This window comes from Zophobas morio, unplaced genomic scaffold, assembly GCF_036711695.1.
Source record: "Zophobas morio isolate AGI-343-1 ecotype UQ-CSIRO unplaced genomic scaffold, CSIRO_AGI_Zmor_V1 ptg000030l, whole genome shotgun sequence".
In the NCBI taxonomy this organism is placed as follows: Eukaryota; Metazoa; Arthropoda; class Insecta; order Coleoptera; family Tenebrionidae; genus Zophobas; species Zophobas morio.
Window position 1 is genome coordinate 16,518,036 of NW_026972135.1, and position 15,055 is coordinate 16,533,090.

The window sequence follows — 15,055 nt, forward strand, 5'->3', positions numbered from 1 at the left end:
AACCAATTTTAAATAACTAAATTAAAAACATTGGTACAAAAGGATACAGCAAAAACTGATTTAACGGTTTTCTTTCGATTTTTCGTTTTCTCGTTTTAAGATTTTCCGGTTATTCAATTTTTCGGAATTAATTTTTCAGTTTCTCGATGTTTCGATTTTTCAATTTGGAATTTTCCCGTTTTTCGATTTTTAGCCACTTCCATTTCTCAATTTTTTGATTTTCCGACTTCTCGGTTTCTCAGTTCTACGACAATTCATCTTTTTCGATTTTCCAGTTTTTCAACGTTTTAGTTTTGGAATTTATGTAGGTATTCAAATTTTTCGATTTTTCAATTTTTCAATTTTTGCCGTTTCCAAATTTTTCGATAATTCGATTCATCAATTTCTCGATTAATGAATTTTTTAATTTTTGGACTTTTCCATTTTTCGTTTTTCCGATTTCTCGATTTCCCAATTTCTGATTTTTAAATTTTTAGAACCTTATTGGACTTTCTGCCATTTTGATATTTTACTAATTCCAGTTTTCAAAATTTTGTGATTTTTTAAATCTTACATTTTTGGATTTTTAAATTTTTTGATTTTCCATTCGTTAATGTTTTGATTTCTCGATTTTGTAAATTTTCAAGTTTTCGAATTTTTGAATTTTAGATTTTTCACTTTTTTGTTGTTTCGATTTCCCAGTCTTTCAATTTTTTGACTTCTCGTTTCTAGATTTTTCTATTTTTCAATTTTTTAGATTGTCCAGTTATTCAATTTTTCGGAATTAATTTTTCAGTTTTTCGATGTTTCGATTTTTCAGTTTTGAATTTTCCCCTTTGTCAATTTTAAGACACCTCCATTTCTCAATTTTTTGATTTTTCGACTTCTCGGTTTTTCAGTTCGTCTATAATTCAGCTTTTCGATTTTTCGATTTTCCAATTTTTCAACGTTTTAGTTTTGTAACTTGGGTATTTAAATTTTTCGATTTTTCAATTTTTAGCGTTTCTAAATTTTTCAATTTTTCGATTTATCATTTTCTGGATTAATGTTTTTTTTTTAATTTTTCGACTTTTCAATGGTTAAGTTTTGGGATTTTTCAATATGCATTTCGATTTTCAAATTTTTAGATTTTTGACTTTGTTTTTTTTTTATTTTTTACTTATTGGATTTTTCAGAATGTTGCAACTTTTTAAATCTTAAATTTTTCGATTTTTCAGTTTTTTGATTTTTCGATTTGTGGATGCTTTGATTGCTCGATTTTTTAAATTTTCAATTTTTCGAATTGTTAAATTTTAGATTTTTAATTTTTTTTTGTTGTTTCGATTTCTTAGTCTTTCAATTTTTTGCCTTTTCGTTTCTAGATTTTTCAATTTCTCGGAACTGATTTCTTTGTTTTTCGATATTTCGATTTTTCAATTTTCCATTTAAGGGTTTTCGTTCGATTTTTCGCCTTCTCGTTTTTAGATTTCTCAGTTTTTCAATTTTTCGGAATTAATTTTTCAGTTTTTAGATGTTTCGATTTTTCCCATTTTGGTTTATCGTTTTTTTTAAGTTAAAATTTTTCAATTTTGAATTTTCCCAATTTTCGATTTTTAGCCTCTTCCATTGCTCAATTTTTTTATTTTTTGACTTCTCGATTTCTCAGTTTTTCGATAATTCATCTTTTCGATTTTCCAATTTTTCAATTTTTGGCTTTTCTAAATTTTTGGATTTTTCGATTTCTCAATTTCTGGATGGATGGATTTTTTAATTTTTCCACTTTTCCATTTTTCGTCTTTCCGATTTCTCAATTTTTCCATTTTCAAATTTTCAGTGCTTAGTTTTGGGATTTTTCAATATGTATTTCGATATCTCAATTTTTCGATTTTTCGACTTTTCGATTGATCGATCTTTTGATATTTCGATTTCGTGTTTTTTCAATTTTTCGATTTTGATTTCTCCATTTCACAATTTTTGATTATTCAAGTTTCGTCGTTTTTCGACGTTTCAGTTTTGGGATTTATTTAATTTTTTTGATTTTTCAATTATCCGATTTTTCGATTTCTCTGTTTAAGTTTTCGGATTTTTCAATTTTGGAATTTTCTGAGTTCTTAAATGTTGCATTTTTCAACGTATTCACCTATTCGATATTTTAATTTTTGGATTTTTGGATTTTTTAGATTTTTAAAATTCTTGATTTTTTAAATTTTCGGTTTTCAAAATATTTTGATTTCTCCTTCAAAAACGAAACATCACATATGTATTTAAAAAAAGATGCTAGGGGGCCCTAAAATTCTTTCCAAATAAAGAACTCCATGTATCCTCGAGATTTTTTAAAAGTATTTTAAAAACTAAAGACAAGAGGCGAAAACATTTTTTTATATTAATAAAAACACTAGGCGCCTGCAAGACTTTCTCTTTTAAATGCAAAAAATCGTCTAAAGTTGTTTAGACAGATCTTCCCTGGCCTCTGAAGTAAAAATATATTATCAATACATGCTTCACTTCAACTGTTTATACATCGAAAAAATGCGACAATTAAGCACGCAGAAAATTGTCTCCTCAAAACAGAGCCAGAGATTAAAATTATTAATTAAGGTACAATGCAGCAAAACGTTTTGAATATTATTTTGGGAAAAATCTAAAGAACAAACAATTGAAAAATTTTTTTTATTACTAGCTGTCTATACATGTAGATTTTTGGAAAAAATTCGAAATTACACAACAAAATTTTACAGTTTAACTTAGAAACTACAAAGTCTGTTGTGCTAAAATTTTGCACAGGTGTTTAGGTCATAATGATCATGTTAAATCGCTAATCAGAATTCATCTGTTTATCCCGTCCAAAAATTTGATGAGGCCATCTCAAAATTTTACCAAATAATATGTGTTTATTATTGTCTAAATGTGTCCATAATCTACAAAGTAATATGCATCTGCGGTTTATTAATCCACCCCCATTTTGATTTTCTGTATGAAAATTATACCACAAAATTTTACAATTTGACTCAATTTTGGCGCTTTTTAAAGTTATTTATATTTATATTTTTCAAAAACTTTATAATTATAACGTTATTTAAAATTTATTTATGTCGATTTTGAATGAAATTTCTAGACTGACATGATCATTTAATTGTATAAACAATTTACATTGTGTTCACTTATTCATCCACGCTAGAAAGTTAATGACGTCATCGTAAAAAAATATTAAATAAATGTTTGTTAAAAAATGTGCTCAAGTTGCAACGTAATATGTTTTTTAGAACAGATTGGATTAATTTTATTGATTAAATGAAAAATGGTTATCGAACATTAGGAGAACCCAAGTTTGGAGTTGTGCTTTAGGGTTATTACAGTTTTTTCAGAAGCTGTCTATGTAATTGCCATAAAACTCTGATTATAGTTATTATAATTATAGTAATGTAAATACGATATCATAACAAAATTTTAAATTTAGTGAAAAACACGACCTTTATAAAAATGTTGTTCCTAATTTGATCATGTTTTCCAATTCGTAAAACTATAGACGATGAAAATATTCATCGTATCTTTTTTTCGTCTTGTTTATTAGACAGAATTTGCCTACCTCTTTAAAAAATTCATGACGTCATTTCAAAGTTTGCACTCATGAATAAAACAGTTAGCTTTAGTTCACACGAAACCCAGTAACTGTGTTATTAATATATAATGTTACAAAAAAATTTGCTTGTAAAGTATGCATATAACTATTCTAACATATAATTAATTATTCCGAAATATGGAAAGTTTTAATGTCATTCTACCTACTAGATGTTTAAAAGTATCACATTTTGTAATCATTTTGTCTATCCTTTAAGAATAATAAAAATTAAAGACTATAATAAAATTTAAATTTAGAAACCGACTAATTTTAGCATTTTAGTCTGAAACTTCTTTGCTATGCGTAATTAAGTTTACAAACTTATGTAATCATCAGTGATAATATGAATCCTTTTTAGCTACTGTTTATTGTGGTATTTATTTATTTGTTGCAACCGTTTGTGGGAGTAATGAATAAAATTATTTTTAACTGTTAATTTTACCTCATTATTTCCGTTCAATATTTGGTAAAGCAGAATTATGAGTTTGATATGTTGAAACCTTTATAACCTATTGTTTTTGTGTTTGTTTAATTGTGTTGTTAAAATATGTTTTTCATCTACATAAAATGTACCATTGATAATTTCACCATAAATTTTAATTACGTTTTCAAGTGAGAAAATTGCAGTTTATTCGTTTATAAAATACAAATTTAACTATTTTATTGCAATATTTTAACGACATTAATAGTCAGTATAATTACATAATGTATTATATTACATGTAATTATATATTCGTGCAGTTATCGCTTTTATGCCTGTCAAGTCATCAGTAACCATAAAATTATTTCGTGCCTCGATTGTCTGAAAAAATTTATAAATCAGCACACTTTTTCTTGTTACTCAACTCTTAACCAATCTAATAACAATACTTATTTGTCCTTATAAGCAACACATTATTAAATATAAGAATTATCGTTTGCAGCCGTAAATTATAAGACTAAAAATTTGGAGAAAGTTCTAAGGATTGACACATCAACACCGTTTTAAATTAAGCCGTTCGATAAGGCTATTATTATGAAGCAATAATTAGAAAATTGCTCACTGTTATTCGATTCTAGATATTAATTTTTTACGCCTATTATCCGGCGTACCTATTTCTGAAACAGATTTCCGTCATACTTGTTAATAAATTACTTATAACTAATTGTTGCAAAAAAAAAAACTCAAACGAGTGTTCATGAAAAAACATCTGCACAAAAGAAAATAATGATAGAATAAAAAATAAAGTTGTTTGTATAGATGTATAAAAAACAACGCTACTTATTCATCGCATTCATCATTACTTGTAATTAAAATAATGTCGTTTTTTAATAGATTGTTAATTTTAATTTCTTACGTCAATAATCATATTAATGACCAGTGCGATGCAGTTTTTTCTGTTTTTGTAAACACTTGACGTAAGATCTTATATCCCCTTCTCTATGCTACCGGTTTCCAGATGTACGTATTTATTTTTCTTGAAAAAATGCAATTATGTTCGATGTATCATTATTATTAATAAATATAAATCGTAAAAACGGTGCTACCCACTTTCGCCTCTATTTTTGTGCCCAGCTCAATTTGCAATTAAACCCAGCTTTCACCACGTACCGTAATGTTAAGTAATAAGGAAACTGAGCCGCTAAACACCTATATACCGAAAACGAAACTAATATTAAACGTGACGCTTATCGTTTCGAAAGTCCTTGCAAAAGCACCGCTGTTCTTGACTATCTGACAAGATCTATTAGCTCCGTCAGTTTGTGTAAGCCTCGATGGTGTGTAAAATGACAAAAATAATAATCTAAATTTCAGTCACTGTCAACCCGGAGTGTTGCTTTAACAACCTTAAATTCAAAGATCAAGATTACATGTAGGCGTCACTGAAAATTAATCTTCAAACACTATTTCAAGGCATCGGCACGTTCGATCATTACCTTGGATTGTCAATAGCACAAATTCTTACTCGGGAACAATAAGTTTCAGGAATATCTCGACACATTTGTGTGATGTTATAGGTAGTAAATTTCCATAGGGAAATATTTTGTTTATTTTTAGTTTGTTTGTTTGTTTTTTTAATATCCAGCTGCCAAGCATAAACTATACCGCATTCATCTCAGGGCGTGTTTTTCCTCAAGGATTAACTTTTTGTGGAGCATTAATTTTGATAGCTAGAATTTTTTTTCACACTTGTATCTCCACAATGATTCATTTTTTCTTAGAAACTACTTATAGTCTTTTGCCATATTCTGTCGTTAATGTGATAAAATATTTGAAATTTAATACTACCTTCATTATTCAAAAAGTTTTATTATCTAAATTTTGTAAACCCATGGTGATGAACTAATGAAAAATGTAGGTTATATCTTTACATCTATGAGTCACCCATTTACTCGAAACTGTGAACATAATAATGACTAAATAAGAATTTTAATAATAATATTCAGAACATTTTGTTTTGAGGCAACAAGCTTATTCAAATCAAACTAATTTCTACGTGACATTCTTACAATATATAAACATAAACACTTAAAGTTGTTATTATTACTGAGAGGCTATTTTTCCTGTTGGTCATCGGCTCTAAAAGTTACAAGATGAATCATTAAGCGCGCGTTCCTCCGTATTTCATTAATTACAAAAAATAGAAAAAAAATGTTCGAAAGCTGGTTCGGCAGAACTTCCCTCGCACCTAACGTATAGTGAAACATATCCAGCATTTTTGAGTTGAGTTTTTACTTTACAGAATTTTGTGATGACGTCATCAACATTTTTGCAAGGACACCTTGGATTGGTGCACTCATCATGTTTTGCACATTTCGGGTAGATTTAGAAATATAACGAGTTACTATGAAAATTTGCAATTTAACAAGTTTTTACAAGATTAATAGGGGCAAAATCAGTTTTATATTAACGAGTACTAGGACCGCCCACCCGCCCTTTATTTCCTTAGAGGGTAGTACTTGTTAGTACTTGCTAAGATAAGTCTTATTTTCGCAAATAACATCCTCTGAGAAAATAGGGGCGGGTGGGCGGGGCTAGTACTTGCTCAGATAAGACTGATTTTGGCAAATGATATATAGTTTGAGAAAATAGCGGGCGGGTGGGCGGGGCTTACTACTTGCTAAGATAAGACTGACCTTGGCAAATGCCATGCCCTCTGAGAAAATAGAGAGCGGGGCTAGTAGTTGCTAAGGTAAAATTTATTTTGGCACATTTTGGATAGGAAAAAATTTTGAGGTGACGTCATCAGTTTTTTGGGAGGGGGTAATGAATAAATTTTGCTTAACGATATACCATGATTACGATAACCTTAAAGTATTTACAGGAGTGCCGAGCAATCGGTTTTGCAGTTTCAAAGTTATATTGCAAAATATTTTTATTCAGTTTGAAATTTTTTCTAAAAATTCTGGATGTTTAGGGTGAAAATTCGACACAGATTCACACACCTCCAGTACAAGTATCATACTTTATTAAATTAAAAAACTTTTAATTATAAATTTTGGAGATGACGTCATCAAATTGTTGCTGGGGATTAGCCAAATATTGGTTAGTATTTAACCGTCTACATGATATTTCTAACATATGTACAGAATTTGTCAATAATCGTTCCAGCAGTTTCGGAGATTACGTGTCTAATCAAAATGGATACCGACAGACAGATAGACAGACAGACGGAAAAGGAAGACCACTTTTTTCGTAGTCTAGAGGTCATGACACGTCGAGCAAATATGAAAGTGGCTATACGGCCGATGGACTGGATTACTATACATACTTCCTTAGCTTACGCTCGGGAAGCAAAAATGTCAAAGACTAAAGTTTGCGGACTGGTTTCTAAAATTATTTTAACTATACAGAGTGTTCTGTTTTAAGGCGTAGCACACAAGTTAGTTTTTTTTAAATGAAACATATTTTGATTGACTTTTTAAAGCTTTACGCTCACAATTTATTTTTGAAATTCCGATGCGATGTTGCCACGTTATTCCAATTTTCTTGAGATATTATAGTAATTGAAGGATTAACCAAAAAAAACACAGTGAGGTTATTTTTATGGTCTGTCTTATAATATTTTGAGAAGAGATAAAGAAAGATACGTGCTTTGTTGTGGTATAAATGAGATACAATTTTCATGTACAGGGTGTTTATACTTGTTTTTTAATTAATAGCATTTTCAAATATCAGTACCTATATTTTATTAATGCATCTTATTCTATTTTTTGTTCTTTGCCTTTTTGCTGAGTATGTTCTATATTTAAAGTCGACAGTTACTGAGATTTTTTATTTTTTTAAGAGACACATCGACATATTAGAAGAACGAGGACACTAAATAGAATAAGAAACAATAATAAAATACACGGTGTTCCATTAAAATAATAAAATAAAGAGATGAATGATAATGGAGAAAACAGCCACTAACTGATTTTTTTTTTTAAAGAATTAATTTTGAAAATTAAAAGAATCTTGTGTTTTTGTAACCTTATTGAATAAAAATACAAAAATGAAACGTTATATCTTGTTGAACTTGTGAATGAATATTTTCTTTAACATTCTCCCTCGAATGGAACGTTTTCCAGCTGAGCAATGCCCAACAATTTCGAAAATTTCTTATATTTTTCTTTAGGTAATCCTTTCGTATGATCGCCTGCAGGTTTTTCAGTGTATTCTAATTGTCGAATTTTAATTGTGTGTTTAATCTGGGCCCATAACCTGTTACTATAACTTTATTGAATGGAGATACAATAATGGACTGGATAGTCAAAATTATTAAAAGTGTTATTCCATCTTATAACTTGATGGTAAAATAACAATTTGAAAACGTCTTGAGGAACCCTGCTGTTTTCAATTTTAAAAATTTGAAAGAATCTTAGGGTTTCTCTATTTTTTTAATGAATGTAAAATAACCTTAATTGTGTTAGTATAATACATATTAGGTACGTTGATTTCATGCGTCTACACCAGGGGCGGTTTGTCCTATGAGGCAGGTGAGGCAATGCCTCAGCAATGAATTTGCGTCCTATTATTATTTTTATTATTCCTGGCCGATACATTTCTGGCCAACAAAAAGTTTTTTTCTAATATTTATAAACGTGAAAAATTATTGTTATTCTTATCTTCGTAGATGGATATTAATTGTTTCGAAGAATTCAGAAGAATTTAGATCTTTTAGAAGGATCTAAAAGTGTCTGCTGGGATTCGAAGTGACGTGGAAAAATTTGAAAGAATCTGAAACGATATGAAAGGTGAAAAATTCTGAGAGAATTTAAGATTTTTTCAAATTATTTGGATCCTTTCTGATTCTCTCTTTCGAATTTTTCGGATTTTTTCGATTTTTTTCAGACTCCTTCGAACTTTTCAGATTCTTTCAAATACACCATCAGAAATCCTCAAGATCCTTACAAATCCTTTCAGATTCCTGCAGACTCTTCCAGATTTTTCTAGATTCTTCGAGATTCTATCACATTCCCTGCCAGGAATTTGAGAGAATCTCGAAGAATCTCCAAAAATATAGAAGAATCTAAAATAAACAGGAGAATCTGGAAGAATTTGGAAAAATCTGCAGGAATCTGAAAAAATTAGAAAGAATCTGAAGAAGAGAATCAGAAAGAAAATGAAAGAATCTGGAGAAATTTGAAGGGATCTGAGATAAATTGGGAGATTCGAACAGAATCTGTGAGAACCTGAGAGGATCTCGAAGAATGTAGAAAAATCTGGAAGAACTTAGAAGAGTCTGTAGAGATCTTAAAGTATCTGTAAGGTTCTAAAACGATCTCAATTGAACCGGAAAAATCGAAATAATACGAAAGAATCCGACAGCATCCGGAATAATCCGAAAGAATCCAAGGGAATCCGAAAGGAAGAATCTTTAAAAAAGGAAAGAATCTGAAAGCACCACAGGAATCCAACAAAATCTGAGAGAATATGAAACTAAGAATAGTAAAGAGTTAGAAAGAATCAGAAGGGATTGGAAAGAACCTCAGACGAATCTAGGTAAACCTGGAAGAATCTGGAACAGTCTGCAGGGATCTGAAAGGATCCAAAGCGTTCTTGAAAAATTTGAGAGGACCTGTGGTGGGATTTTGTTTCTACCGATACGATACGAAGCGATAACGAAGCGATAAATGACAAGGACGAAAATATAAATTTCAGATGCGGAAGAAAAAGACGACCACATTTTATCGGTACCGATATTTTATCGTTATCGAAACAAAATCCCACCCCAGGGGTGCGATTTTGTTTTCGATCGAAGTGATAGATTATCACTTGGGATAAATTTCATTACGAAGCTTTTAAATGCAAAAGTTTGCATTTATTATTTGCATATATTTATTAAATGCTCAAAAGTTTACAATTACCTTCATTTTAAGAACTTATAACTCAGAATTACGATTTTGAATTTCTATTTTGAAATAAATTTCGAGGTTATGCGTCCAAAATTTATCATTTTACTCAGAGCTATCGAGAAAATATCACTCCATGAAGACTTGATTTCGTGACAGAATCGAGAAATGTGACAGAAATGTAGCATCTCAACCAATCAGCAAACAGTTTTTTTCGATCGAGAAACAAAATCGCACCCCAGAAACGGTTTGTAAAGATTTGAGAAATTCTGAGGAACTCTGAGGGAATATTGAGGGGATTGAGATAATTTAAAAGAATAGAAAAAAATCTGTAACAAAGTGTATTTTTTCTAGAAATTTTCACATTAATTTTTCAACGTATTCTCAGAGCCAGGAATTCGCTGCAAACTACTTTAGGTAAATCACGCGAACTTAGACACAGTGACCATTTTTAACAAAATTTATGGAAAACGTGGTATTGATTATATTTTACCGTTGCGACGTCATAAACGAAATGAAATGAATGATAAACAGATATTGAGGCAATTTTTTTCCGAAATTCTTGATATTAAAATTAATCAAATACGAATTGGATTTTCTAGGATAGAAAAATTACACATTTTTGACGTGCTTAATGTTCCTAAAATTTCATTTGTTTTGAAAAAATTTCCAGGTTAACCAAAAAAAATCTCAACTCATGAGCCGCCCCTGATCTACAGCCATGGTTTAAGAACCCAGTTTTACCCTGGATGTCCAGATTTCTGGGAATAATTCAAAACTTTATCATTTCTCTTGAAAACCAGCTCCTCAAAATTTGATAGATCGCCAACCAAAATTTATCTGTCAATACCCACCAAAACTTTGATGGTGTCATCTTAAAAATTTGCTATTTGTAATCGAGTCCGTTGGCCGACTTTTACGTTTCCTCGACTTCTCATGACCTGTGCAGTACGAAGAAATAGGTCTCCCGTTTCCGTCTGTCTGTCGGTCTGTCCGTCTGTCCGTCTGTCTGCCGTCACGGATTTTTATTAGACGCATATTCTCCGAAAGTAGTGGACCGATAGTTGTCAAATTTTATATTTATATTAGGAATATCATGTAGATGATAAAACGCTAACCAAAATTTGTCAAATCATCCCTACCAATAACGTGATGACGTCACTTCAAAATTGTACATAGTAAATGGGTTTTAAATTGTATAAAATAACATAGTTCTACACATATACGTAGTTTATGGCACCATGTTGAGTTTTTGCCCGAAACGTCCAGATTTTTGGAAAAAAATTATAAAACGATCAAACTAATTTCTACGTGACATTCTTCCGATGTATAAACATAAATACTTTCAAGTTGTTTTTCTTATCGAGGATAATCTAAAGACGTACAGTAATGGTGTCCATTGGGCAACTTGGTACTTTCATATTTTCTCAATATTTCATAACCCCCAAACAAGACCGTATCTAGGGGGAGGCTAGGGGATGCTGAGGCTTCCCTAGATTTACACAAGTTATAATTATCCAAATGTGAATTACAACATCGAAAATCAATAAAATGTAATGTTTTATTCAATAAGCGGAAGTCAGACCAATAAAAAAGTCTGGACGAGGGAAGTTCTGTCTAAGTAGTCTTTGACCAATTTTTCATTTAAAATGTTCATTTCAGGTGCAAGGAAAATTATGTGTAAGTAACTTTAGACCAATTATTTTATAATTACTATCATTCATATGCCTATTTATGCAGTGCTAGAAAAACATTAAGTGTCTTCTAGCACTTACGTTAGTTAACATAACGTCATTAAACATCTGTACATCCGGGTTAATAATCGAAAAATAAATACCTAGCAGTTGGGTCAACAATCTTATCACCCATTAAAGTATAACCTTTGACACTTACCATACGCTTACGATATAATATTTGTAGTAAACGTTACACAATAAATTATTTGTAAATTGAATTAACATTCGATAATGAAACTTATTTTGTTGCAGCGAAATTATGGCAAGATGGAGGTTGCACTTGTCGAAAAACGAGAGCTCCAAAAATCGGCGATATTCCAAGGTAAGAAATAAATTATACGAAAACATTCCAAAATTGAAAAGCAATAGGCGCACATACGGAACGTAAATTGAAATTTAGGACATAATTACATTTCATTACTTTTTGAGTCGCCAAAGAAAATTAGATTTTTTACCCCAATATCTGTTGAAAGAAATAAGAGAATAATTTTTTCACGTGGAAAAGCGACTAGATTATACGTCAAGTAGCTCTCTGCTTGTGAAATGTTTTTCCCCAAGAAATTTCCATCAAATTGACTGCGTCTACAAACTGATGAATCTAATAATTAAAATCACTCTCGCGAATAATTCTTCAAACATGAAAGAAGCTCGATCCATTTCCTAAATGGCGTATCAAAATTAGTACGCTGTAATTAATTTTGTAATCGAGCATTAGGTAAGTGAACTGAAGCACTAAACAATTTAATCATTACGACTTGTCAGAATTAAAAGTTCACGTTATCTGGGAGATAAAATAACAACGCCGCACAGGACTGGCGTGGAAAAAAATTCGCCCCGCAAAAGGAACCCTCAGTGTTGTTTGTTCATCCGTTCCAACCTAAAATACAAAAAGTAGTTAAAATTCAATTTGTAGTTTATCCAAGTGGTTTAAAGCAGAGTCGCAGCAGCTTTGAGGTTTCAAAGGATTATCACAGGAAGCGAAATTATTCATAATAATCATTTGTGATTAAAACCAGATGCGTCATATATTAAACGATCAATTGTGTTATTTTTTGTTATTAACGTATTTAAATATTTTATTATCTTTTTCACGGGTTGCGAGTCACGTACTATTAGCTGATTTAAAATCGCGTTCAAAAAAGTTGACTAGTGAGATTCAACGCATAAAGAGTCCAAGAATGGCATCAACACGTGGACCAGGAGAACAACGATTTAGTAGAAGCTGGACCCTGCGGCGGTGGCCTCAGTTAATTAATATCTGAAGCCCGACCTGACTTCCACATGTGGATTTTTGATAAAACGATAAAAATTGTGTTAGATTAAAATCGTGTTAGCACACAAGGATTGATACAATGATAATTAAAAATATAACGAGAATTTTGAGGATTGTTTCACGCTCCATCTCACGCTATACAAAGCTCTTCGCGCATGGCGGGGCTTCGGGTACATATATATATGTATGAAGAACGGGGTTGGTTAACCATCATGTGGATTGTGCTCTCTCTTTAGTGACTACGAGAATTTGGTGTGCGATGTCGGATTAGTTTTATATATATGAACAAGTCTGGCGAAGGTCCGCTTCCAAAGTAGGTACTATCAATATTTTTCCGTTTGATTGATTGACGTAAGAAGATTGCGGCGTAACTCTTACGGATATTTTAATTATAATATTCGTTTAGATGTGTGCGTATAATTACAAAATAATTAGAGCAGCAGTTATCATACCTACGAGTAATTAGTTTCCTAATCAGTCGAGGTCCTCGGGGCGTACCGTCCACCACAAAATCTGAAACGAAATTCTCCTAACGTAATTATTATTAATGGTCCCGGAAGGCAGCCCAGCGATACTTAATTTGAATGGATTGATATTAAAAACTGATCAGCGTTATCTAATAAGTGTTATCAGATGTCAGATCAGATTTACACTAACGCTACGAATAATCACAGCCTTATCTTTCCATTGTTATGAACTATGAATTTATATCGAGCCCGCGGCCACGCGAACCACCTTATCGTAATATTTTTTCTTAGGTAATAATAGCTCCACAATTTTTGTTACAAACAATGTACCGTGCTGGTGTTTTTATTGACTTTTCTATCCATACACATACTCAATTGTGTACGTATATCGTATTTGTCTATTTTTATTTTTAACCTATTGACCGCACATATACAGCAACAAAAATTAAAAATAAATCGACCTCTTTTATCACCCGGTAACAATCTTCGATAAAAATAATGATAAGAAAAATGCAAATGAAAGCTGTTGTAATTTTGCTTGAGATTAAGCGTCCTCGTAACAGAGGTGGTCGAACGGCAAACACTAGACAATATTTTAGCGTTAAATTGTGTTATGAATTACGAGAACCGGAATAATTCAAAGAACAAAATGTGTTTGATAAATCCAGAACATTAGGTGAAAACGAACGAAACGTGCGAAAATTCTCACGTTCACATTTGGAGATGAAGCGTAGCTGAAAAATTTCAGAACAGCAGTAAAGATTCCGCCGCGCTAGACACAAGAGAGATAATTAAACAGTGGCGCATAACAGGATATTCATTAGCGGACCGTGTGATGTTTTGAGGGTTCTTGTAAATTTTTCAGTTTTTTCATGGCTTGTTATTACTGAGTAAATTTTCGCCGCTACGCTATAATGTCGCAAAATACATTAAGTTGGTTAGGTTCATTAAAAAATTTGGACAGGGTCGCTAAATTAAATTTCTTGAGAACCAGTTGTACAGATCAGCTGAAATTAGGTATAGGGGTACAAGTTGTGCTCTAATTATTCGTCAAAAAAATTTTTAATATGTATAAAACTGAACGAAATTCATTAAAAATAAGTCATTTTATTAACATATTTATTGTGACTAATTATCACGTTTCAAAAGAGAACTGACTAATTAACTAACTAAATGAAAACTAATTTAAAACCCAGTGTATTTTCCGCCTGTTTCTATGAGATTGTACATCATTTCTTCATAGAATTGACCAAATAGATACCATCTTTCAATTCATTAACTGTCCCGTCTTTGTAAACCTCTCGTACAAGAGAACCCTATACATTCTCAATAGGGTTGAAATCCTAGCTTTTCGCTGGCCATGGTAGCAAAGCTATATTTTGTCGTTGAAACCACGTTTTTGATGAATTAGACACATTAATCGACACATTATCTTGCAGTGCAGTGCAGTGAGTTTTTCTTTTCTTCCACAATTTTGTCGTCCACTATGTCCTATTTCACGTTCTGTTAGATCGTTTTCTTTGCCCATGGTGAAAGACAATTATTATAGCTCACCCAAATTATATGTTGACACTTTGGCAGTTCCAATAAACAATAATTGTATATATCGTACAAATAAACAACAATTACACTGACTACGTTTTTCTAATTAATTTTTATATAAAAAGTTATGCGCGATAATGTTTTG

The 15,055-nt window shown here is 31.2% G+C and overlaps 1 protein-coding gene across 3 annotated transcripts in view; it reads left to right on the forward strand.

The window, feature by feature from the left end:
• The window catches only part of LOC135138985 (calcium/calmodulin-dependent protein kinase kinase 1), an 81,065-nt gene that overhangs the window by 25,839 nt on the left and 40,171 nt on the right, over positions 1 to 15,055 (forward strand). For 2 of the 3 annotated variants that reach the window (XM_064069045.1, XM_064069046.1), the window contains one exon: positions 11,881 to 11,950. In XM_064069045.1, coding sequence (XP_063925115.1) covers positions 11,881 to 11,950 — 70 coding nt within the window. Of the gene's footprint in view, positions 1 to 11,880; positions 11,951 to 13,032; positions 13,215 to 15,055 lie in introns of those variants that run through there. The other variant, XM_064069048.1, reaches the window with a different exon arrangement.